We start from the raw sequence: 27,705 nt of genomic DNA, 5'->3' as shown, positions 1-27,705 counted from the left end.
TCCATATATTCTCAATTGGATTCAAGTCAGGACTCCAAAACGTTAATGTTGTTGTCTGCTAACCATTTCTTCACCACTTTTGCTGTGTGTTTTGGTCATTGTCATGCTGAAATATCCACTGGTGCCAAGGTCAAGTTTCTCTGCAGAATGCCTTATGTTGTCGTTGAGAATCCTCATGTATTGCTCTTTTTTTCATGGTGCCCTTTAAGCCCCATTCACACCTAAAAACGAAAATGCAAACGCAAGTGTTTTGTGTGCCTTTTTTGGGTGTGTGGTGTGTTTTTAGACACGCGTCTTGTAAGCCTTTTTTGTGGGGCGTTTTGTGTTTTTCTGGTATGTTTTGGCTGAATTTAAAGTGCCCTTGTTCTAAATAATTGAAATTAACATAATTATTTAATGAGTGTAATGGGCAGGATATACAAGGGTAATGTTTCCTGCAATGCTTTGTGGGTTGTAGAGAGGAGTATAGGGATTGAGGAAGAGTTGGTTGTGCTTTTGTGTGTTGTTGGCTTGATGAGGAGAAGGTCCAGGCCTCGTCAGTACTGGGTGCATCCCATGAATGTGACCAGAGATTGGAAAGGAGAATTCCAGTCGATTTACCAGGATTTGCGTGCTCATCCCGAGAAATTCTTTGCATATAGAATGATGTCTATAGACAGGTGAGTTTCAATGTTTTTTTACATTTATTTCTGTAATACCATGTGTAAGGTTGTGTCCCTTCACAGCCATTTTACCTTCATATATGTGTTTTTACTCAAATGTCACTATATCTGACTCCAATGTCCTTAGCAACAGCTATAGGCAAACAATTTGCGCCCTCTATACCCAAACTTCTAAGTATGTGTAAGGCACATTTATCAACCATTTCAACAATGCATCATCCTGCAGTTGTTTATCTTATCTATTAACAAAGATCAAACAAGGTTTTTTTTTTTAATTTTGTCAATAACTGGCCCAATTTTTTTTAATTATGTCATTTTTTTCATGTAACAAAAATTTGAACAGTATGCACTGTAACATTTGTACCTTCAAAATTTCAGTGCTACACTTCACAAACTAAAGCATATTTTTATTTTTCAAGTTTTGATTTTCTCCTGGAGGAATTGTGGCCCAGACTTCTAGGGACAACTACAGTGTTGAGGCGGCCTATATATCCTACACAGAGACTTCTCATAACACTAAGGTACATTTTAATTTAAAATAATGATCACTTTGTTGTCAAAGATAAAAAAATGACAAAATCTTAAAAATCTTAAAAAAAAAACAAATGTAAAAATTAAATTTAAACCTTCATAACTATTTGTTCTATGGAAGGAGGCCACATTAAATATTATCAACAAACATTAATGGTGAGACAAATGAGGAACACTGTGACCAACTCCTGCTGACTGAATGTCCACCCGTAAGGGATAGCGGAGACAACGCCGCCATGCGGGGCAGCATGGCGGCGGTCTCCGCTTCCCAGCCGGTGGACTCCGTCGCTCATGCGGAGCGGCCGGCACAGGCTGGTAGGGACACCGCCGCCGCGACTGGCGACACGGCGGCGGGCCTCACATGGCGGCAAGCGGACTTCAGTCCGCGGGCGGACGCGGACCCGGGGCCTGGCCTCTCCATCACACAGAGGCAGAGGGTCACGCGCGCGCGAAGAGGCAGGACTTTTACCTCCTACATAGGAGGCTCAGCTGACTCACCAGTCAGCTGACCTCAGGAGGTGTCCTGATTGGTTGGGGCTCTGGGGCGGCGCTGAGTAGCTCGCTAGCTACAAATTGGACTTGCTGGGCAGTAGCTGGTTGTCTGCTGTTGTGAATACATCTCTGTGTTAACGCTCAGACCTTAGTGCAGTGCCCTGGTGTTGATGCTAAGGATTTCACACCTTTAGTTAGACTTGTATTTGTGATTTACATGTGTCTTGACTCTGGCTATACCCGATTACTCTCTCTCTTATCGATTGTGTACCTTGCCTATCTGATTTCCGTTGCCGACCTCTGCCCGATTACCGATTACTCTTCTGCCTTTCGCTCCTGTACTGTGCCGCCTTCTTGTTGCCGAACCCTTGCTTGTCTGACCCTTCCCCCTTCAGTGGAACGTCTCCCACTGGAGGGTTTTCTCTGAGGCTTGCCTCTCCGAGACGCTTGCCCCAAGCAGACTATTGCTGCTAGGGGCCAAGATCCCTCTCTTTGCCTGGTTAGAGGGTCTCACACACGGGGTTCCCATTCAGAGGTAACCACACCTCTGAGGAATTGCAGTGTGGTGGATATTTCCACAGATTTGTAACGTTACTGCCTCTATTGTCATTTATTGTACTCGTGTCCAGAGGTTAGTGATATATCTGTATTATTGGTGATTCTGCAGATCATCCATAATCAGGTATATATCTGTATCGCTGGTGATACTGCAGATCACCAACGATCAGATTCTCTCTGTGTGTTGACACCATCGTTACAGAAGAGCAGACCATCATTATGGAAGCGAACAGATCGAGACTTTAGCCACTTCACTTAATAATCTCATTGAGGTGGTTAATACGCAACAGACCCAGATCGCCAAACTGTCTGGATCTGTGCAGGTCTTGCAAACTACTGTTGCTACAATGCAATCTCCACCGGTCACAGATCTCCGCATGTCAGTTCCAGAGAAGTTTTCAGGGCAGAGATCTGACTTCCAGAATTTCCGTAACTGGGTCATATTTTGAATTAAGGTCGCCCCTGTCTGGTTCTGAGCAGCAAAGGGTGACTTTTATCAAAACCCGATTGTCCGGGGACTCCCAAACTTGGGCATACGGGCTTTCACCCAAAGATACGGCTCTAACCTCAGTTGAGGAATTTTTTAAAGCTATGGCTATAACTTATGATGATCCGGATGCTTCAATCACTGCGGAGAGGAAGCTCAAAACTCTCCGGCAGGGTCGAGATACGGTTGAGGTTTATGCAGCAGAGTTTAGGAGGTGGGCTGTGTCATCTAGGTGGGGGTCCTACGCTTTATTGGACTGCTTCCTTTCAGGCCTGTCAGACGCAGTCTCTGAACTGATGCTAGGACACCCTGAACCGAAGTCTGGCGATGACGCCATCTCACTAGCGGTGCGAGCGGACCGCCGCTTATTCTATCAGCGTCAATCAAGAGGAAGGAATGCAGTAAGGGCACTTTCTTATGTGTCCTCCTCGTCTACCCCACCTACCGATTAACCGATGCAAATCGGACATTCTCGGTTAACTTGGGCCGAGAAAGAGTGCAGAAAGGCTGAGAGACTGTGCTTATATTGTGCAGAGGAGGGCCATATTGCTCAAAATTGCCCCAAGAAGTCGGGAAACGCTGCCGTCTAGGTGTAGTTAGAGGTAATACCCTAGACGAGCAGAGGTTACCTCTTAATCAGAATAATCGGTTACTCCTTCCGTGTTCCATTTCTTGGGGGAATTTGACCACGAGCACTCAGGCCTTCATAGACTCAGGGTCGGCAGCCAACTTTATAGACTACGAGTTTGTGAAGGGTTTGGGAATCCCAACACATCCAGTGAATCGACAAATAGTGGTCACTGCAATTGATGACTCCCCATCACAGTTCAGACAACCTCTCTCTCAGACTCAGATATTGTCCTGCACTATAGGCATTTTACACAAAGAAAAGTTACAGTTTCTTGTTCTGCGCATGACAACATCCACCATTGTCCTCGGAATGCCCTGGTTGCAACTTCATTCCCCGCAGATAGACTGGGGATCAGGCCAGTTGCTCGCTTGGTCACCTTTTTGTCATAGCCATTGTCTAGAGAAAATTGCTATCTGTACCACCAAGCTAGAGGTAAAAGGGGTTCCGACACAATACGCCGAGTTTTCTGACGTATTCTGTCCTAAGTCAGCGGACAAACTCCCACCTCATCGGAGTTTCGACTGTCCCATAGACTTAAGATCAGGTTGTATGCCCCCTAGAGGGCATCTCTATAATCTGTCAGGGCCCGAGAAGCTGGCTATGCGAGAATACATTAAAGAAAATCTGGCTAAAGGTTTTATCCGTTCCTCCCGGTCTCCGGCTGGTGCCAGATTATTTTTTGTACAAAAGAAGGACGGTGGTCTTAGACCATGTATTGATTATAGGGGTCTAAACAAGATCACTGTAAAGAATCGTTATCCTTTGCCCCTGATAGATGATCTCTTCGCTCAGATAACCAATGCCAGTATCTTCTCTAAATTAGATTTACGGGGGGCATACAACCTGGTGCGCATCAGGGATGGCGACGAGTGGAAGACGGCCTTCAATACATCCGACGGGCATTACGAGTACCGTGTTATGCCCTTCGGATTGTGTAACGCCCCGGCCGTCTTCCAAGAATTAATAAATGAGGTCTTCAGAGAGTTATTGGGGAAATTCGTCTTGGTCTACCATGACGACATTTTGATTTTCTCTCAGAACATTGGAGAGCATCGTAAGCATGTCAGGTACGTGCTGGGGAAGTTGAGACAGAATTCACTCTATGCAAAACTAGAGAAGTGTGTCTTTGAGGTCACTCAAGTTCCCTTTCTGGGAGCTGGGAAAAAAGGGCGCAGGCAGCTAGTGGACAAAAAGGGCGCCGCCATTAACTCCCATAATAAATAACGTTTAATGGGCGCAGAGCAGGAAAAAAGGGCGCCGGAGCTAAATAAAGTTTACAAACAGCGCCCGGAGCTAAATAAAGTTTACAAACGGCGCCCGGAGCTGTTTAATGATTTATAACTGAGCTTGTGTTCATTTACGTTTATAAAATGCACCCGTGCCGAATAACGTTTATGAAAATACAAAATATATTTATCTTATTTAAATAATTAAAACATTATTTAAAGTTTTATCCCTTACTGTTTTTAAAACATTATTCACAAAACAAAGCGATCAGTACGTAATGTAAATTGGAATATATTTTTTGCATCCATAATTAGTAAAACATTATTATCCACATAATAAAGGGGGGTCTTAGGTTTAGGCACCACCAGGGGGGTCTTAGGTTTAGGCACCACCAGGGGGGTCTTAGGTTTAGGCACCAACAGGGGGGTCTTAGGTTTAGGCACCAACAGGGGGGTCTTAGGTTTAGGCACTAACAGGGGGGTCTTAGGTTTAGGCACCAACAGGGGGGGTCTTAGGTTTAGGCACCAACAGGGGGGTCTTAGGTTTAGGCACCACCAGGGGGGTCTTAGGTTTAGGCACCACCAGGGGGGTCTTAGGTTTAGGCACCAACAGGGGGGTCTTAGGTTTAGGCACCAACAGGGGGGTCTTAGGTTTAGGCACCAACAGGGGGGTCTTAGGTTTAGGCACCAACAGGGGGGTCTAGGGGTTAGGGGTAGGTACAGGGAGGGTTACTTAGGCACCAACAGGGGGGGTCTTAGGTTTAGGCACCAACAGGGGGGTCTTAGGTTTAGGCACCAACAGGGGGGTCTTAGGTTTAGGCACCAACAGGGGGGTCTTAGGTTTAGGCACCAACAGGGGGGTCTAGGGGTTAGGGATAGGTACAGGGAGGGTTCTGTGTAAGAGTAGGCTTAGGTATAGTTTTAGTAAAATTTTAGTAATAATTACTAATGTTTTACAACACTTATTACGAACGTACTTATATTTATATCATCGTTATAAATAATATTTTCAGATTTTATTATAAGAACAAACCATAAATGAAGGTTATTCACAATAATATACAATTATAACAATTAAACATATATTATTGTTTTTTTAATAAAAGTAATTATAAGTTTAACTTTAGAAATAGGGAAGATTAACGTTTTCACAATTTCCGATTTTATAAACATTATTTAATGATTTATAATTTTGTTAAACTTTATTTGTAAACAAAATATAGCACACTATTTTTATAAACCATTAATGATTAATTATTATTTAGAGTTTACACCCCGCGCCCTTTTTGTCCAGGCGCCCTTTTTGTACGTACGCCCCTTTCTGGGCTATATTATCTCGACTTCAGGTCTCCTGATGGATCCAGAAAAGGTTTCGGCTGTCTTAGAGTGGCCACAACCAGTGGGTTTGAAAGCACTTCAAAGATTCCTTGGTTTTGCTAACTACTACCGGAGATTTATCAGGGGATTCTCCTCGATAGTAGCCCCTCTGACTAGCCTTACCAAGAAGGGGGCTGACCCATACCATTGGTCGTCAGAGGCTCAGTCAGCCTTCAGTACCCTGAAAAAGATGTTTTGCTCTGCACCAATACTAAGACATGTTGATGTCACCATTCCTTTCATGGTGGAGGTGGGTTCCTCAGAAATTGGGGTGGGGGCAGTCCTGTCTCAACGTTCAGGTCCGCAGGGCAAGACACATCCCTGTGCCTACTTATCACATAGATTCTTCCCTGCTGAAAGAAACTACGATGTGGGCAACAGGGAACTCCTTGCCATTAAGTTGGCCTTTCAAGAATGGTGTCATTGGCTGGAGGGTGCAGAACACACTATTGTAGTATATACTGACCATAAGAATTTGGAGTACATTGAGGGCGCCAAAAGGCTTAATCCCAGACAGGCCCGCTGGTCTTTATTCTTTTCTCGCTTCAGATTTGTCATCACTTACACCCCAGGTTCTAAAAACGTAAAGGCAGATGCTCTCTCCAGATGTTTTGAACCCGAGACAGCTCAGTCTACACTTCCAGAGGGCATTAAACGCCGTAAGGTAGTGCTAGCTGCCACCGAAATTTGGGAGGATTGGGCTGCTACATTAGCCTCCTACCAGCTGGATACTCCGGAGGGGAAACCAGATGGGGTTCTTTTCGTGCCACTTCCGTTTCGGTTGCAGATCATGCAGCTGTTCCACGCCCATAAGAATGCGGGTCACCCTGGGACCACTCGCACTCTGGATTTACTCACTAGGTGTGTGTGGTGGCCCTCCTTGGCCTCGGATTGTAAGGAGTTTGTCCGAGAGTGTGTTGTGTGTGCCAGGAGCAAGCCTTCACGTATGGCTCCAGTGGGTACCCTACAATCCTTGCCGGTACCAAGTGAACCCTGGACCCATCTGTCCATGGATTTTATTGGTGAGCTACCCAGATCGGAAGGCATGACAGTCATATGGGTAATCGTAGATGGGTTCAGCAAAATGGCCCATTTTGTTCCCCTTAAAGGATTTCCCTTGGCCCAGGAGTTGGCCGATCTCTTCGTGCAGCACGTCTTCTGCTTGCATGGGATCCCGGATGATGTGGTTTCTGACAGGGGAGTCCAGTTTGTGTCTAAGTTTTGGAGGGCTTTTTGCCACACATTGGGTATGAAACTGTCGTTTTCATCAGGGTATCACCCACATTCCAACAGGCAGACCGAAAGGATTAATCAGGCTCTGGAGCAGTTCCTTAGATGTTATGTCGCGGATGCACAGACCGAATGGGTCAAGTTTTTGCCTTTTGCGGAGCTCGCGCACAACAACCTGAAGAGCTCATCAACAGGGTTGTCTCCTTTTCAGGCTGTGTCAGGAAAGTCCCCTAAGTTTTCTCCATTGCCTGTGTGTTCTTCCTCGCTCACAGCTCTGGAAGATTGGCAGAAAGCTTTAAGGGAGCTATGGGGACAGGTAAAGAAAAATCTGGGAGTAGCTTTTCAAAAGCAAAAGAAACAGGCTGACAAGAAACGGTCTGTTGAGTGGCACTTTGCCCCAGGAGACAAGGTGTGGGTGTCGACCAGACATTTGGCTCTTAGACAACTGTCTACCAAGTTAGGTCCTAGGTTCATAGGGCCTTATCCTGTGGTCAGGAAGATCAATGATGTTTCTTATGTGATTGATCTCCCAGCCAGTATGAGATGTGGGAGATCATTCCACGTCTCCTTACTGAAACCGGCAGTTTATGTAGATTCCTCCCCCCCCAGTGGTAGTAGAGGGTCAGAAAGAATACGAAGTTGAAAGGATTCTGGATTCTCGGCTGGTGCAGAATTCGGTGCAGTATCTGGTCCATTGGAAAGGGTATGGTGTAGAGGACAGGTTCTGGGTACCGGAGGATCGCATGCATGCTGAGAGATTGAGGAAGAAGTTTCATCTGTTGCACCCTGAGAAACCGTGTAGGAGGTGTCCGGAGTCCACTCCTCAAGGGGGGGGGGGTACTGTAAGGGATAGCGGAGACAACGCCGCCATGCGGGGCAGCATGGCGGCGGGCTCCGCTTCCCAGCCGGCGGACTCCGTCGCTCATGCGCAGCGGCCGGCACAGGCTGGTAGGGACACCGCCGCCGCCACTGACGACACGGCGGCGGGCCTCACATGGCGGCAAGCGGACTTCAGTCCGCGGGCGGGCGCGGACCCGGGGCCTGGCCTCTCCATCACACAGAGGCAGAGGGTCACGCCCGCGCGAAGAGGCAGGACTTTTACCTCCTACATAGGAGGCTCAGCTGACTCACCAGTCAGCTGACCTCAGGAGGTGTCCTGATTGGTTGGGGCTCTGGGGCGGCGCTGAGTAGCTCGCTAGCTACAAATTGGACTTGCAGGGCAGTAGCTGGTTGTCTGCTGTCGTGAATACATCTCTGTGTTAACGCTCAGACCTTAGTGCAGTGCCCTGGTGTTGATGCTAAGGATTTCACACCTTTAGTTAGAATTGTATTTGGGATTTACCTGTGTCTTGACTATGGCTATACCTAACTACTCTCTCTCTTATCGATTGTGTACCTTGTCTATCTGATTTCCGTTGCCGACCTCTGCCTGATTACCGATTACTCCTCTGCCTTTCGCTCCTGTACTGTGCCGCCTTCTTGTTGCCGAACCCTTGCTTGTCTCACCCTTCTCCCTTCAGTGGAACGTCTCCCACTGGAGGGTTTTCTCTGAGGCTTGCCTCTCCGAGACGCTTGCCCCAAGCAGACTATTGCTGCTAAGGGCCGAGATCAGTGGCGTAGCTATGGAGCTCGGGGCCCCGATGCGAGTTTTACATTGGGCCCCCCCAAGCACTCTATACGTAACAATTGATACGGCGCACCAAAACCTGCCAAGGTCATTTACAGTATTAGAGGTGCAAGAAGGGGATGGGGAACAGTGTGTTAATGATTACTACCATTCAAAGCATCTATAGAAGTGATTATTTCCACCTCAGGACCAATAAACAGCTTATACTTTGGTTTAGTAAGGGCCCCATGGGGCCCCTCTGGCCCAAGGGCCCCGATGCGGTCGCTACCTCTGCAACCCCTATTGCTACGCCCCTGGCCGAGATCCCTCTCTTTGCCTGGTTAGAGGATCTCACACACGGGGTTCCCATTCAGAAGTAACCACACCTCTGAGGAATTGCAGTGTGGTGGACATTTCCACAGATTTGTAACGTTACTGCCTCTATTGTCATTTATTGTACTCGTGTCCAGAGGTTAGTGATATATCTGTATTATTGGTGATTCTGCAGATCATCCATAACCAGGTATATATCTGTATCGCTAGTGATACTGCAGATCACCAACGATCAGATTCTCTCTGTGTGTTGACTCCATCGTTACACCACCCAATGGTGACGCCCTTGATGTCATTCATTTAAGTGGGGTAGAATTGGATGGCTCCCAGTTGTCTCTTCTGACACGTGGTTTAACATTTTGCCCTAAGGCAGGTTATGAATTTGAAACGTATAAATACATTCAGTTATTTCTGAGAAGGTATCAAATACAATTTAAAAAACACAAAATCCAGGCTCCTCACCTTGAGCTAGGACATTTAAACAATTGTAGATTTAATGGGGAGGTGCTGGAAGGGGTGTGGCAAGCAAAACAGCAAAACATCAAAATGAACTTCCGCACACTCATACAAATCCTCATGCGAATCCGCTTACACAAATCATGCAGCAATCAATGCTGTCCCTACAGCTAAGTTAAAAGCTGGGATCTTCGTTACAAGAATAAGTCTCTTGCGAAGTCACATACACCGCATAGAGGTAGTCCAGTGTCGTATGTGTTCTACGCTTAACGGGGAACAGGGAAAGGGAAATTTGGGAACATAGGTAATTAAAGAACATCACCTATCCAAGTTTGGATCAATGTCCTGAGCCTTATTTGTGTCAACAAAAATCCTTGCAAACAAAGGGCTCCTAGGGACACACCGGTGTATGCAAAATTAGAAAACCTTTATTGACTGTACATGAAGCGAGACCAATTATACATAGACAACTGAGCTAAAAGAGCAACAGCGCTGTTGTCGTATGTGTTCTACCTCTGGCCCTGTAACATGCATAGAACAAACATACACGCATTCAGCGCATCAAAACCTATCTAAGGAATAGGAGCACATATCCTGAACGTCCTCCCTGGGACAGATGGTGCATCTAACTAATCCTGCAAGGGAGCTGCTAGTACCTACATATGTACCATGCAAACACACCAGCAAGCTGTGTGTTAAAGATCACCAACAGGGGAAGAGGGAGAGCATTAGATAATGTCCTAGCGCAAGGTGAGGAGCCTGGATTTAGTGTTTTTTATATTGTATTTGATCCTTTGTGGCTAGGATTTATCTAGTGCTCTCCGAGAGCACTAGATAAATCCTAGCCACAAAAGATCAAATACAATTTAAAAAACACTAAATCCAAGCTCCTCACCTTGAGCTAGGACATTAGTGCTCTCCCTCTTCCCGTTAGTGATCTTAACACACAGCTTGCTGGTGTGTTCGCATGGTACATACAGTATGTAGGTATAAGCAGCTCCCTTGCAGGATTAGTTAGATGCACTATCTGTCTCAGGGAGGACGTTAAGGATATGGGCTCCTATTCCTTAGATAGGTTTTGATGTGCTGAATGCATGCATGTTTGTACTATGCATGTTACAGGGCCAGAGTTAGGATACATACGACACTAGGCTACCTCTATGCAGTGTGACTACGCAAGAGACTTATTCTTGTAACGAAGATCCCAGCTTTTAACTTAGCTGTAGGGACAGCATTGATTGCTGCATGATTTTTGTAAGCGGATTCGCATGAGGATTTGCATGAGTGTGCGGAAGATCATTTTGATGTTTTGCTGCATTTCTGAGAAGGGTCCTCCTCAGGAAAATGTATGCCACCAGCTCCACAGAAAGTGATATACCTAACACTCCGACTGATGTTGATATCGATCTGAAGAGATTATTTGAGGAAATAAACGATAATCAAAGAGTTATGCTACATACAAAATTACGCCCTAAATCAAGTTTTATGCCCACTCTAAGTAGTAATAAATATGCATCCATGTTCATGGGCTTTTTTGAGGTCTCTGAGGACCTCAAAAAAGTGAAATGGAATTTCATTGGATCAGATAACTTAAGCAAGGAAGAAAGGAATGCCCTTAAAAAATTAAAGGGAGATTAAAATATAGAGATCAAAAGAAGTGATAAGGGTGGGAATGTTTTGATTATGAGCAAAGAGTACTATGAAGAGCAGATTAGGAGACTACTGGGAGATAAAACAACTTATGAAAGAGTGCAATGCAGCCTTTTTAACACATTAGTGGATAGAATAAATGATAAAATCCTGTGGGGTTACTTGGATGGTGTATTACTGGAAAGGGAAAATACATTTGTTAAAGTGGAGATTTATACTATCCCAACTTTTTATATGCTGCCAAAAACTCACAAGGTTGTTCACCATCATGGTTTAGGGGAAGGATACAGAAAGCTGTCTCAGAGATTTCAGCTGTCTGTTTCCACAGTTAGGAACATATTGAGGAAATGGAACACCACAGACTCAGTTCAGGTTAACAGAAAGTACTATAGGAGGCGTCTGCATACAAACGACCACAAAGAAAATCCCTTTTCCCCTCCCTTTTCAGTTCAGGTTAAGGTTCGAAGTGGCAGAACGAGAAAAATCTCTGATAAATAGAAGAGATGAATGGTGAGAACAGTCAGAGTCAACCCACAGACCAGCACCAAAGACCCACAACATCATCTTGCTGCAGATGGAGTCACTTTTCATCGTTCAACCATTCAGCGCACTTTACACAAGGAGATGCTGAATGTGAGAATGATACAGAGGAAGCCTTTTCTCCGCCCACAGCACAAACAGAGCCGCTTGAGGTATGATAATGCACATTTGGACAAGCCAGCTTAGTTTTAGAATAAGGTGCTGTGGACTGATGAAACTAAAATTGAGTTATTTGGGCATAACAAGAGGTGTAATGCATGGAGGAAAAACAACACAGCATTCCAAGAAAAACACCTGCTACCTACAGTAAAATATGGTGGTGGTTCCATCATGCTGTGGGGCTGTGTAGCCAGTGCAGGGACTGGGAATCTTGTCAGAGTTGAGGGACACATGGATTCCACCCAGTATCAGCAGATACTAGAGACCAATGTTCAGGAATCAGTGACAAAGCTGAAGCTGCACCGGGGCTGAATCTTTTAACAAGACAACGACCCTAGACACTGCTCAAAATCCACTAAGGCATTCATGCAGAGGAACAAGTACAACATTCTGGAATGGCCATCTCAGTCCCCTGACCTGAATACAATTGAAAATCTGTGGTGTGAGTTAAAGAGAGCTGTTCATGCTCGTAAGCCATAGAACCTGAATGAACTATAGATGTTTTGTAAAGAAGAATGGTCCAAAAATACCTTCAACCGGAATCCAGACTCTCATTGGAACCTACACACTGGCGTAACAATATGGCCTGCAGCCCCTGCTCCCGCTGGGAGGGGGGGGGCTCAGGCCTCCCTTGGGGCCCGCTCGGGGCTGTTTTGGGGAGGCTGGAGGGGTCACAGCATGAGGGGTAAGCCATGACCACACTCGGCGGGGAGGTGGGATGTTCCTCACCTCGGGGCTCTCCCCTGTGCGCTCCCCTCCAGCTTAAATTACCGTCTGGGCAGCGTCAGCTACATACCTTCCAAGCGCTCCAGCGTGCGTTCCTCTCTCTAGTGTCTGACGTGACTTCCTGTTTATACAGGAAGTCGCGTCACAGACTAGAGAGAGGAACGCACGTTGGAGCGCATGGGAGGTATGTTGCTGCCGCTGCCCAGACATTGCCCGCCGCTGCCCAGGCAGGGGAGAGCCCTGAGGTGAGGGGGGAGGGGGGGAACGTCCCCCCTCGCCCGGCGGATCGTTCAGGAACAGCCTTATGAGTCTGCCGACAGTGCATACACACGCACTACAGTCTGCTGAAAACCCGCCCAGCAGGAGGTGCCGACGGACCTGTCGTTGGCTGCTGTTATGCGTGTATACGCACCTTTAGCAGTACTACACATACAAATCATATCATACGTTTATTTTCACTTCAGATTTCCTTTAAATTTAGCAACTACACATACCTTATTCAGACCAACATCTCCACTATGTTCCATGTCCATTGTTCTGATTGGCCATATACAGCACCACCGCCTTTAGCATTTATTGATATAAGCAGAGAATGTGCTTTTGAAAAGATGCAAACTTGTTGCCCTACAAAGATATATTGCAGCATAAATATGATTTATCTCATGACTTTAAGGATAGCTTCACAGTGGGGCATTGCAGAATGGTGCAATGGCCGCATTGTAATGTAAAACGTCACACTGCAATACAAAAGCAATGCGCCATTTACAGTGTGGCCATTGCAGTGCATTCAGTCGGAGTGCAGTACCCTAACCGCATAATGCCACGTTAACAGTACAATGTTAATTGACGCGGATAACGTGCTGTGCCGCTTTCCCTGATCTGTTGCGTTCCTGCTGTCACAGGGTCAAGTCACAACTTCCACTGTGAACCTAGCCTCACTCAGCTAAAATATACAGTGGGATGCGAAAGTATGGGCAACCTTGTTAATCGTCATGATTTTCCTGTAGTGAGTTGGTTGTTACGATATAAAATGTTAGTTAAATATATCATATAGGAGACACACACAGTGATATTTGAGAAGTGAAATGAAGTTTATTGGATTTACAGAAAGTGTGTAATAATTGTTTAAACAAAATAAGCAAGTGCATAAATTTGGGCACCACAAAAAAAGAAATGAAATCAATATTTAGTAGCTCCTCCTTTTGCAGAAATTACAGCCTCTAAACGCTTCCTGTAGGTTCCAATGAAAGTCTGGATTCTGGTTGAAGGTATTTTGGACCATTCCTCTTTACAAAATATCTGTAGTTCATTCAGGTTTGATGGCTTCCAAGTAGAGATGTGGCGAACGGTTCCCGAACCGTTCGCCGGCGAACATCTCCAAATCCCTGGGGCTTTTACTACTTCCGGGTCGCACTGACCCGGAGTAGTACGCCTGCGCTGCCCGGCGGAGCGCTTCCTAGATCGCGCTCCTGTTGCCGGGCACTTTCTGCGCGTGTGCGTGAGGTCATGAACGACGTCACGCTCATGCGCAGAGAGTGCCCGCCGGGCAACGCAGGCATACTACTCCGGGTCAGTGGGACCCGGAAGTAGTAAAAGCCCCAGAGATGTTCGCCAGGCGAACAGTTCGCCGCATCTCTACTTCCAAGCAGCTCTCTTTAACTCACACCACAGATTTTCAATTATATTCAGGTCTGGGGACTGCGATGGCCATTCCAGAACGTGTACTTGTTCCTCTGCATGAATGCCTTAGTGGATTTTGAGCAATGTTTAATGTTGTTGTCTTGTTGAAAGATCCAGCATCGGCACAGCTTCAGTTTTGTCACCAATTCCTGAACATTGGTCTCCAGAATCTGCTGATACTGAGTGAAATCCATGCGTCCCTCAACTCTGACAATATTCCCAGTCCCTGCACTGGCCACACAGCCCCACAGCATGATGGAACCACCACTAGCTGCCCTAGGCAACTCTGACCACTGTCTAATCCATCTAATACCATCCTACAGAAGGCACCTCGAGACATCCAAACCGGTCCTCAGGACTGTGAGGAAATGGACCGATGATGCTAAGCTGCAGCTACAGGCCTGCTTCGATTGTACCGACTGGGCGGCCCTGGAGGCACCCTGCCTGGAGCAATGGACTGAGAACGTCACCTCCTATATTAGCTTCTGTGAGGGGGTGTGCATCCCCAAAAAGTCCTTTAAAGTCTACCCTAATGACAAGCCATGGTTCAACAGCAAGCTACGCCGGCTCCGCAAAATCAAGGAAGCAGCACACAAGTCCGGCACTCCTGAGGAATTCAAGGCAGCTAGATACACCCTTAAACGAGAGCTCAGTGCCGCTAAGAGGGACTACTCCAACAAGCTAGGCCTCAGCCTCAGGTTCAACAATTCACGGGAGGTCTGGAAAGGCCTCAGAGCAGCCACGAATCTTAAACAGCCACCTCAACATGCGCCCCCAAGCCTCGAACTGGCCTAAAAACTCAACGAGTTCTACTGCAGGTTCGAGCACCAACCTTATCACCATCAGGGCAAGGTGGTCACTCCTAGTGCTCCTCCCGCAGCCCCTCCAAGAATAGATCATGGTCTATCAGAGCCGGTGGAAATCCAGGAGGCTGATGTACTAAGGCACCTCCGAAAATCGAACCCCAGGAAGGCCTCTGGCCCAGACGGGGTTTCCTCCTCCTGTTTGAGAACCTGTGCCAGCCAGCTGGCCCCTGTCCTCACCCACATATTCCAGAAATCGCTGAAGGAGGGAATAGTTCCCACCAGCCTCAAAAAGTCTATCATCATACCAGTCCCCAAAAAAATGAGCATCACGGACCTCAACAACTATAGACCTGTTGCCCTAACTTCAACCGTCATGAAGATCTTTGAAAAACTGGTCCTCACCCATCTGAAAGGGGCCACTGATGCTCTCCTGGACCCACTTCAATTTGCATATAGAGCCAACAGATCCACAGAGGATGCCATCAACATTAGCCTGGCCTTCATCCTGGAACATCTAGACAGGCCTGACACGTACGCCAGAATCCTCTTCCTAGACTTCAGCTCTGCCTTTAATACTATCTGTCCAAACATCCTGTACGACAACCTAGTGCAACTTGGAGTCGACCACACTCTCTGCGGGTGGATCAAGGATTTCCTCACCAACAGGAAGCAACTAGTAAGACTCGGCAGCTGCTCCTCCAAGGAGAGAACCACTAACACCGGTGCTCCCCAAGGGTGTGTACTGTCCCCGATCCTGTTTTCCCTGTACACGAACTGCTGCGTCTCAACCTCAGACTGCGTTAAGGTCGTTAAATTTGCGGATGACACCACTATCCTCGGCCTGATCAGCGGAGAGGACGAACGCACCTACCATAGCGAGATTGAGCGTATCTGCAATTGGTGTAAGAGCATCAAGCTTGTCCTAAACGCTGCAAAGACTGTGGAGCTGATTGTGGACTTCAGGAAGCGCCCTCCCCCTCTCAATCCAGTTATCATTGAAGGCACTGAGGTGGCCAGAGTAACCAATGTTAGGTTCTTGGGCACAACCATCACCAAAGACTTGAGGTGGGGAGAAAACACCACCAAATGCCAAAAGAAAGCCCAGCAAAGGCTGTTCTTCCTGAGACAGCTGAAGAAGTTCGGTATGCCCCAAGAGCTGATGAAAAGCTTCTACACACTAGCCACTATTGAATCTATCCTTTGCTCTTCTATCATCGTATGGTATGCTGGTGCCACCGCAAGCGACAAATACAAATTACAGAGGGTGATCAAAGCAGCGGAAAGAGTCATCGGGACTCCGCTGCCACCACTGGACCTCCTTCATGCATCTAGGCTAAGAACCAGGGCAAACAGGATTGCACAAGACCCCCGCCACCCCGGCAGTCGCTTCTTCTACCACATGCGCTCAGGCCGCCGCTACAGAACTATTCCAATTAAAACTTCCAGGCACAGGAACTCCTTTTACCCCCAAGCTGTGCACCTCCTTAACTAGTGCATGCCCACTCAGCATGCCCTCAGAGCATAGCATCACGGTCACCTCGCACTTCTGACAAATTATATATGGGCCCCTACATCGGCACGCTTGTTTCTAGACTGTCTGTGTTTTTACTTTTTGCAATATGACTGTTTCCCATTCTATGTAATGTAATGTAATGTGCTATGTCCAATGCCAATGTGTACCAAAAATAATTCTGAGTGCAGCATCCGTCACACTTAGCGAAATAAATCTGATTCTGATTCTGATATTTTACTGTAGGTAGCAGGTGTTTTTCTTGGAATGCGGTGTTGTTTTTCCTCCATGCATAACACCTCTTGTTATGCCCAAATAACTCAATTTTAGTTTCATCAGTCCACAGCATCTTATTCCAAAATGAAGCTGGCTTGTCCAAATGTGTATTAGCATACCTCAAGCGGCTCGGTTTGTGCTGTGGGAGGAGAAAAGGCTTCCTCTGCATTACTTTCACATTCAGCATCTCCTTGTGTAAAGTGCGCCAAACGGATGAATGATGCACAGTGACTCCATCTGCAGCAAGATGTTGTTGTAGGTCTTTGATGCTGGTCTGTGGGTTGACTGACTGTTCTCACCATTCGTCGCTTCGATTTATCCGAGATTTTTATCGGTCTGCCACTTCAAGCCTTAACCTGACCTGAGCCTGTGGTCTTCAATTTCCTTAATATGTTCCTAATTGTGGAAGCAGACAGCTGAAATATCTGAGACAGCTTTCTGTATCCTACCCCTAAACCATGATGGTGAACAATCTTTGTCTTCAGGTCATTTGAGAGTTTTTTTGAGACCCCCATGTTGCGCCTCTTCAGAGAAAATTAAAAGAGGAGGGAAACTTACAATTGACCCCCTTAAAAACTCTTTCTAATAATTGGATTCACCTGTTTATGTAGGTCAGGGGACACTGAGCTTACCAAGCCAATTTTAGTTCCAATAATTAGTTCCAAAGGTTTTGGAATCAATAAAATGACAACAGTGCCCACATTTATGCACCTGCCTAATTTTATTTAAACAATTATTGCATGCGTTCTGTAAATCCAATAAACTTCATTTCAATTCTCAAATATCACTGTGTATGTCTCCTATATGATATATTTAACTGACATTTTTCATCATAACATCCAACGGCTTATACAGAAAAAGCATGACGATTAACGAGGTTGCCCAAACTTTTGCACCCCACTGTAGTAGCAACTAAACTAAAGTACCGCAATTGTTACATTCTAAAAATCAATGACTGCCTTCACACCAATGTGTTCATAGTCTGATTAGTGAATTGCTGCATGTCAAACCTTTTGTTGTGGCCAGATTCCATTCAGATGACATGTAATCTAAAAATGCAGCTGTCTTCAAAGAGTTAATTCTGCAAGTCAGTAGTAGAGTGTAGAACTCTGTTGGTTGGGTTAAAGGTAAAGATAAGAGTAGATAACAATTGGTATCCAAGACTTCCTTGCTTTGCATTTATGCCCATGTAATCCCTTTATCCTTTTATTTATTGAGTACCATGATATTAAAATAAACAGGAAATGCAAGTGACAAACTAACACCCATTAAAAGTGCAAATTATGACAGAGAGAGAGAGCTTCATATTCACAATTTTATGCAAGCCTTCTCTGTTTGTTTAATTATAACTTTAAGCTCAAGATCACATTTAGTATTCACACCTATCAGTATTGGCTTCAGATTCATAGCTTAATGCAGTAAAGACATTCCTGTTTATCAGTGAGACAAACAAAGCAAGGCATATGGTTCATGTATACAGCCTGTGGAACTAATATAACCAGTATAACCCGTGACACACATATCAGAAAGCACACATACACTATCCCTTTATTATCTCTGTCACACCCTCTGTCATACCTCCCACACAACCTGTTCACCATGTGCTGCTACATAATTCCCTCTACATCCGAGCTCTTCACACAATCAGAATCAACTGTTCTGCAGTGCCACACTGGTCTGTGAACAGCCATTGTCGCTTTAAGGTGAGTATGACTTTTATAGCTTATCATGCTGAGATTTTTTTCATTCACTTGCTGAGAGTCATTTATGACTAGTTGTCAGAATATACATGAGGTCAGTTATTGAAGTCCCTTTGATATTCAGTTTTTAGTCTAAATAAATAATGGTGTTGTTACATCCACCGGATTTGTAAACTGTTGAAATAACTTCATGAAAAGATCTGATAAAATAACTTCCGCCTTGTTAGAGCTGTGGCGCTTGTTTATGGCCAATAATTCCCTACTAAAAGCTCTTGTGAAACTTTTCAAACTTCAAATTTGCCACAGACACACTGACAATACCCAGGAAATGTACAATTCTGTTTTGCTCTGAACAACGTTCACCTGTATCTTTTGTAATTCTTCTATTGCATTTTCATGGCATAGATTTTGCAGTTCTAATTTTTTTTAAGAAAAACTGCAGCAGTGTGTGCAGCACAACTGTTTTCCGAATACGAATGACCATGATGTTTGTTGGTAACATGGTGACAGTGAGCACTAAGCAACCCTAGATGCTAAAGCTAGGATCAATAGCTAGTGATTTGAAATGACTTTTTAAAAACATATTATACACAATTACGGGGAGTTACTGCATTTACATATAGGGTGACCACAATTAAAGTGGGACACCTCAAACTTTCTTCTTTTTTTCTTTTTCATTCTTTACTACAGCGCATTTCTAGTTAACGCGTGTGAAATTGTTCATGTCACATAGTAGTTGTTCATGAAATGAGAATACTGTGCACATTTTCACGTGTTATGTGTGCCTTGTGCAACACACATAATGGGAACTTAAAGGAAACCAGAGACAGATTACTACAAAAATTTGTTACTTACCTGCAGGACTGTGGAGTCTGAGTCAAGGAGTCGGAGCAATTTTGGGTACCTGGAGTCGGAATCGGTGGTTTCAATAAACTGAGGAGTTGGGAGGAGTCAGATGATTTTTGAACCAAATCCATAGCCTTTGTAAAAATTAGACTAAGGAGTCTGAGTCGAGGAGTCAGAGCAATTTTGGGTACCTGGAGTCGGATTGGGTAGCTTCATAAACTGAGTCAGAGTCGGATGATTTTTGTACCAATTCCACAGACCTGCTTACTCGGGGCTTCCTCCAGCCCCATGAGCACCGATGCGTCCCACTCCATCCTCCTGCATGCCTCTGTTCAGCTGCAAACAGCCCCGTTAACTGGCTCAGTCGTGCCAGTCGGGCTCTTCTACGATAGCGCGGAGGGGCCACACTTGCGCAGAAGAGCTGACTGGCGTGACTGAGCAAGTTTACTAGGAGTGATTGCCGCTGAACAGAGGCACGTGGGAGGACGGCGTGGGACACATCGCTGCTCATGGGGCTGGAGGAAGCCCCGGGTAAGTAAGAAATCTTTGTACTAATCCGTCTCTGGTACACGTTAACCTTTAGGCTTAGTTTACACTGCAAAATGCAATCATTAAGCACTTAGCTATTGCGATTTTGCAGTGCAATTTTCAGAGCGATTTTTGAAGGAATGTGCAATTTTGCAAATTGCTTCAAGCTGAATTGCTACAAAAAAATGGTACATGCAGCTTGCTTGCAAATGTAACCAAATCGCAACGCTGCTCTAAGAACAAACTTAGAGTGACACTGCACTAGCACTTTGCCGACCACCGGTGATCGGCAAGCACATCGCAAATGTAATCATGGAAAATTGTGCGAAATCATGAACCTGCTATTACGAAAAGAATAAAGTTCACATATACTTGTAATTATTTGAAATGTTGTGCAATTTTTTGCAATTATGAATTTACTATTACAATCGTAATTATGAAAATTATGAAATTACAAAATTGACCATTATGAGCATTACTAATTGCATGTATACTTCCTACCCATACAGTTGTGGGGGCATGTTCACATCTCTGCCGTACAGTGCATTGTGTTATCCTAACTCTGCACACCAGAGCAGTTCAAGCGCGTTTTTGATAAAACTCTTGCAGGGGGAAAACCGCTGGGCTAATGAAAGTGAACGGGACGGTGCACACCAGAGCGGTTCGTTTTTCCCCCAAACACAAACTCCTGTCCTGGAGCATTTTTTAGATTTCTGAGGCGTTTCTGCCTCAATGTTAAGTATAGGAAAGTGGAAAACTGCTCTGAAGAACGCTAGATCAGAGCGGCTTTCCAAGCGTTTTTGTTACAGAAGCTGTTCAGTAACAGCTTTACTGTAACAAAATATAACATCTGATACACAAAAATGCTCCAAAAAACGCTAGGCATGTTTAGAAAATCTCTCTAAACATGCCTAGAATTGCTCTGAAAATCTGCTTCAAAAACCTCTAGCGTTTTGTGGATCTGCTAGAGGTTTTTGGTGTGCAATGACCCTATCTGTGCATTTCTGGATAACACATGCAAATATGTTCACAGGGCATAGTCATTGACCAGACTTTACAATAACGTTTGTGTTAAAATATACATTGTGTGCATAACAGCACTCATGCACATATTATGCAAGGCATACAGTAGAAAACGCAGCCAAAAAAGGAACCAATAACTGTGCAATATTGTGCAAATTATTGTATTTTAATATTATTCTCAATATTAAAAACCAGTTGCAATTGTATGTATGAAAAAATCATGCCGATCGACCAGTTCTTTAATGAAATGATCGATAATGTGAAAGTTCAGGGCCCACCAGCTTCTCTGTTTTCATACTATGTTCTGGATGATCTGATTGAAATTACCATTGTTCACTAAAAACGACTGTTTATGAATTAGGGACAGGCAATCCGGGTCCAACGCAGCATTCCGGACGACGCAAACATTCAAGTGCAAAATTTTCTTATTTCTTGAGGGGCAGTGCTATTTTCTCCCATGGAGGAACACATGTCCAAAATGCAACATGACCACATTTTTTTTTCCAGACGCAATGCATCCTTGTGGCTATGGTCATCCTTTTGCAATGAAATGCAGCGTGTACTATTTGTGGGCTCAAAGACCTCTGTGTTGCCCATGCACGTCACTAGTGGTCCACCAATCCACCACTCGGAATCAGAACAAAGAAGAGAGAGACAGGACTCTTGCTTGACCACAGTTACATTGACATACAACACACAACTGGTTTCAAGAGTTTACCAAGTGATAAAAGTGACCACCCACATGATGGGTCAACAAACCAACCCAACAGTTAACCCCTTAAAGTGAACCTCTAGACTAAAAATCTACTCAGCAGCACTGAAAAGGCTCGGTGTTTCTTTAACAGTTTCACAGCATTAGAACTTCGTTTTTCTTACCCAATCCTCACTTTCAGCTTCACAGAAGCTAAGCTCCACCCCATCAAAGAAATCTGTCCAGGCATTTTTTCCCTGCTGCTGTGCAAACCATGAAGGGAACTCTGATGTTGTTCTCCTTCTGCTGTTTTGTTGCAAATTTGTTTTTTTTACATTTTGAATTTGAGATTTGAAGCCTAGTGTGTGCAGCTGGGAGGGGTGATCAGAACACAGGACTGTTAGAACTGTGTCTCCTGCTCCGTGTCACCTTCTTTCAACCAAAAAGATGGCTGCCCCCATGAAATCACAAACATTTGCCTGTTTTAAAACATGGTGGGTAAGAGATTATATTATCCACCTGTTTTAATTAACATAACTACCGTAATGTAACTTAATGATAGTATGTTTGTTTAGGCTGAAGTTCCTCTTTAAATACACAAGGGAACTACACACCGGCTTTAATTCACTAAGACCTGTTCGTTAAAAATAATCAGTCAGTAAAATACAGCACTACCTCACTAGTCAATTTTACTTTTCCATGCGGTAACCGCCTTAAAGGATACCCGAAGTGACATCTGACATGCTGAGATAGACATGTGTATGTACAGTGCCTAGCACACAAATAACTATGCGGTGTTCCTTTTTTTTTTTCTTTGTCTGCCTGAAAGAGTTAAATATCAGGTAAGTAAGTGGCTGACTCAGTCCTGACTTCAGACAGGAAGTGACTACAGTGTGACCCTCACTGATAAGAAATTCCTCTAATTACCTCTTTCTTGCTCTTAGAAGCCATTTTATGCTAGGAAAGTTTTATAGTTGGAATTTCTTATCAGTGAGGGTCACACTGTAGTCACTTCCTGTCTGAGTTAGGACTGAGTCAGCCACTTACATACCTGATATTTAACTCTTTCAGGCATAGATGAAAAAAAAAGAACACAGCATAGTTATTTGTGTGCTAGGCACTGTACATACACATGTCTATCTCATGTCAAATGTCACTTCGGGTATCCTTTAACCTTTGTTATGAGCTGTTTTCTGCATTTCTAAATGTGGTAAATGTTTAGAGAATTAAATTCAATTGCATGTTAATACAATTTGCATAATAATACAACTTGCATGAACAAAAAAAATGAAATATTGCCCTTAATACAATTATATTATCAAGCACAGAAAGGGTAGACACTGCATTATCAAGGGAAAGAATTCATTTCTTATTTTTTATTTATGTAAATTGTCCATGAAAACTGTATGATCATGCAAATTGTATTAGCATGCAAGGAAAAGACATTAACTATACGTGTATTCCCCTTGTGAATATAAGGTACAGTGACCAGATTTTTCAACCTGGGACTGTGGTGGGGTGGGTCAAAAGGGGGGGGTGTTGCCGAAAAATGGGCGTGGCCATGGCATTGTATGGGCCGAGCTAACAAAATGATGTAACAGCGAGGCATAAGAAAGCAGTGTTTCCGCCATGATGTGGTGAAACGAGGATTCGCATTATGGGTGTGCAGAAACTGTGTGATGCTATTTATTAGTATTCCGTAACCCCAAAGCAGCAAATATAGCCAACTATGACCATTAAATAATAAATGCAGCAACAGTTACCCCAGACACCAGAAAATAAACGCAATGTGGGCAGCATTTTACCAGAATATAAACGCAATGTGGGCAACATTTTGGCAGAAAATAAACGCAATGTGGGCAACATTTCGGCAGAAAATAAACGCAATGTGGGCAACATTTCGACAGAAAATAAACGCAATGTGGGCAACATTTTGGCAGAAAATAAACGCAATGTGGGCAACATTTCGACAGAAAAACGCAATGTGGGAAACATTTCACCAGAAAATAAATGCAATGTGGGCAACATTTCAGCAGAAAATTAACGCATTGTGGGCAGCATTTCACCTGCAAAAACAAGAATTTACTCACCTGACAGAAGTCCCCTCCCCCGGCCGGCCTCTGGTGTGCAGCTCCCTGGATGATCTTGCTCCTGCATATCTCCCGTGCTGAATGGAATAGCAGGGCTACGGGAAGATGGCGCCCGAAGCCCTGTACTGGAGACACAAATAGTCTCCAGTACAGGGCTTCGGATGCCATCTTCCCGTAACCCTGCTCTGCCTGCCAGAAGACTATGCAGGCCGGAGTGGAGCTGCGGGCTATGAACTGGCACGGCGTCTATTAGACGCCGTGGCCAGTTAAATGCAATCGGACAGTGGCCAGAGTCCTGAGGCCGGGACGTCCCACGGCTAAAAGCTGGACGTTTCCTGGGACATAGCACAGCCTGGGACAGCGGGACATCTGGTCACCGTAATATAAGGGGATAACTGCTGGGTTGGTTTGCTGACCCATCATATGGGCAGTCACTTGTGTATATATTGCTGTACCTACTTATTCTGAGAAAGGCGTAACACCTGAAACTAGTGGAGTGTTGTATGCCAATGTGACTACATTTCACCACCAAGCAAGACTGCTGTCTCCATCTCCTTTGTTATGGTCCCACTTGTGTGTTGCTGCACACTGTGTTACTGCACACTGGGTTGCTGGATGTGCACACACTGTTTGTGATTTACATATCTCCAGGGATCTTTTAACACCCCTATGATGGAATCATAAGTGATCCAGCAAGCCCGGACTGGATTTTCTAAAAACTGCTTTGTATTATGTGATCACAGTATGCATCTCTCAACTAGGTCCCATTGAAACATAGGCCCATATGCAATTCACTTTTTTTTCCTGAGTTTTCTCCTAGGTGATATATTCACAACTTGTCATAAAATTCCCTTTAAGTCATCAGCAACCATGAAAACACTCAAAATAAATTTGATAGCACCTTTTCTCATAATTTTGGGTACTTTTTCAATTGTAAAATGCTGAAAAGTTAGTTTAAAGAGAAGATGAAAGTAGTAAGGTGAAAAAGTTAATTGCATATAGGCCATAGTGCGAATTGTTGAAAGATTAGTAAATTGGCACTGCATTGCAGCATTTTTTAAAATCTAGAATAGCTATTCCATAAATAAGAAGACATAAGGTTATAACTACTTTTTCCTCTTTCCTAGAATGCCTCCTAGTATATTTGCGAGACATAGCTCAGAAATTGATTGGTGTGAAACAAATTACCTCCATTCTGAATATGTGGCAGAATACTACAATACGGTAGGTTAAGTAATACAGCATACGTTGAAATTTGGTATTTACTGTCTTAATGTGTGGCAGCTGCAGCAATACTTGTAAGAATTCTTTGTGAAGTAGTCTAGGAATGACTGGAAACCTCTGCTAACACGCAAATCCCCACTGATCCAGGGGGAAGAACATGCATTAGCGAATGAAAGCTACCAGCTGGCGATCAGTTAGCTGGCAGATGTGGTAATTAATGCCAGCCATTTGATTAGCAGTTGGTGGCTTTCACTTGCTAGCAAGGCTTCCTCTTATTTTGGTCAGTGGAGATTTGCAGGTCAGGAGACTTGCAAAAAAACATGACAAGGCAGAAGTCACCATTCCTTTTGCCATAATAATTTATTACTGAAAAATAAACAGGAAATTGTATACTTAGCTATGGTAATTTTCTATTCTGGTGCCTCTATGCCAGCACACTAATGGGCACTGGGCAATATTCTGTACCTATCTGCCGTTTTGGCTATAAAAAAAAGTTGAAAATTTGGTGTTACTCATTCCTAGGTAAATTATGTTAGTGCAGTAAGTACACATTTTTTTCTGTTCTCCCAATGCCACCCTGGTAGCAACCTAATGGGCTCTAATTAGCCAAATGAAGGAACAAGTGGCTGGGATGATTTCAATTTAACATAACTACAGATGTCCAGCTGAGTTTTCCAAAGATAAGACTTAGGGCTCTTTCACATTAGGGCAGATTTTCTGCGTTTCAACGCAACAGGTAAAGTTTGCGTTACCCAAGGTAAAATGAAAGTCCATAGACTTTCATTTTAGCTTTCACATATAACGCTGCGTTTTTGTGCGTTGCGTTACACTGCACCCAGGCGCAGTTTTTCGGCCGACGCTAGCTTTATGCGTTACAATGTTAGTCAATGTAAAACGCACACTATGCGCGTCTTTTTTTTTTTTTTTTTTTTTTTTAAACACACACAAGGCTTTATTGATAATTACAAATATTATACAGGATAAGAGGGGATGAAATACAAAAGTACATCATTGCATCTGATAGGATTACATCAATGGAAACATATCTGAGAGCGGAGCAGAGCAAGAGCAGAGACAGATGTATACCTGTGGATGCATATACAGTGTAGGCATTTTAGAGAAGATATATTGAGTGAATGAGGACCAATCTCAACACAATGAAGGGATAGCATATATCAGATTGAGCATACCATAGGGGGTCATCTAGGTCTAGGGTGCTGTCAAGCACAGATCTGGTTATACGTCAGTGTTCGCTGGGAATCTTTAAGGGAGAAGGTTTCGTAGGGAAGGTGGGGTGGGAGCAGAGGCGTATGGAGAGGGATGCAGGCATGGCTAGAGCTATGGGCGCCCCCTGCAGCATGGGCGCCATTCCTGCACCCATGTTGACACTGTCACAGCTGCTCGTTCTGTCCAGGAGAGCGATAACAGAGGAGGCGCCACTAGGGGGAGCTCCAGGCAAGAGTGCACTGAGCTCTGACGTCTTTGCAAGAGAGTGGGAAGCACGCTGAGTAGGGTGGGGCTGGAACTGCACGAGAATAGAAGACATGGTGACTGGGACTGTTTCTCTCCCTCAGATTCTGCAGGATGGGGAGTACAGTCATTGTGGCATGAAAAGGTATGTAGATTAGGTCTGCACAGGGGGAAGGGAGCTGTATGAAGAACTGACTCTGCTGGCAGCGTCTGTTTCGCTTCCCTGTGAGGCATGTGCAATGTGACAGGCTTCCCTGCAATGTGAGCCTCACTATCTGCTATTGCTGTGTGTTTACCCCCCCCCCCCCCCTCCTCTTGTCTGTTATTGCTGTCTGTCTGTGACCCCCTGTCTGTTATTGCTGTGTGACCCCTCCTGTCCGTTATTGCTGTCTGTGTGACCTCCTTGTCTGTTATTGCTGTCTATGTGACCCCCCCTCCTGTCTGGTATTGCTGTGTGTGTGACCCCCCTGTCTGTTATTGCTGTGTGTGTGACTCCCTGTCTGTTATTTCTGTCTGTGTGACCCCCTGTCTGTTATTGCTGTCTGTGTGTGACCCCCCTGTCTGTTATTGCTGTCTGTGTGACCGCCTGTCTGTTATTGCTGTCTGTGTGACCACCTGTCTGTTATTGCTGTCTGTGTGTGACCCCCCTGTCTGTTATTGCTGTCTGTGTGACCCCCTGTCTGGTTTTGCTGTCTGTCTGTGACCCCCTGTCTGTTATTGCTGTCTGTGTGACCCCCTGTCTGTTATTGCTGTCTGTGTGACCCCCTGTCTGTTATTGCAGTCTGTCTGTGACCCCCTGTCTGTTATTGCTGTCTGTCTGTGACCCCCGTCTGTTATTGCTGTCTGTCTGTGACCCCCTGTCTGTTATTGCTGTCTGTGTGACCCCCTGTCTATTATTGCTGTCTGTGTGTGACCCACTGTCTATTATTGCTGTCTGTGTGTGACCCCCCTGTCTGTTATTGCTGTCTGTGTGACCCCCTGTCTGTTATTGCTGTCTGTCTGTGACCCCCTGTCTGTTATTGCTGTCTGTGTGACCCCCTGCCTTGGTTTGCTGTCTGTCTGTGACCCCCTGTCTGTTATTGCTGTCTGTCTGTGACCCCCCTGTCTGTTATTGCTGTCTGTGTGACCCCCGTCTGTTATTGCTGTCTGTGTGACCCCCGTCTGTTATTGCTGTCTGTGTGACACCCCCCTCCCTGT

General features: G+C 44.9%; 1 protein-coding gene across 3 annotated transcripts in view; it reads left to right on the top strand.

Annotated features, from left to right (window-relative positions):
• The window catches only part of ACER1 (alkaline ceramidase 1), a 200,520-nt gene that overhangs the window by 84,415 nt on the left and 88,400 nt on the right, over positions 1 to 27,705 (top strand). For 2 of the 3 annotated variants that reach the window (XM_068233761.1, XM_068233759.1), the window contains exons 1-2: positions 18,570 to 18,639; positions 24,942 to 25,038. In XM_068233761.1, coding sequence (XP_068089862.1) covers positions 24,943 to 25,038 — 96 coding nt within the window. In that variant the 5' untranslated portion in view covers positions 18,570 to 18,639; position 24,942. Of the gene's footprint in view, positions 1 to 18,569; positions 18,640 to 24,941; positions 25,039 to 27,705 lie in introns of those variants that run through there. The other variant, XM_068233760.1, reaches the window with a different exon arrangement.

The sequence above is a fragment of the Hyperolius riggenbachi genome, chromosome 1 (genome assembly GCF_040937935.1).
Source record: "Hyperolius riggenbachi isolate aHypRig1 chromosome 1, aHypRig1.pri, whole genome shotgun sequence".
NCBI lineage: Eukaryota > Metazoa > Chordata > Amphibia > Anura > Hyperoliidae > Hyperolius > Hyperolius riggenbachi.
Note: the sequence above shows the minus strand (reverse complement) of the source record. Positions and strands in the feature narration are given on the sequence as shown.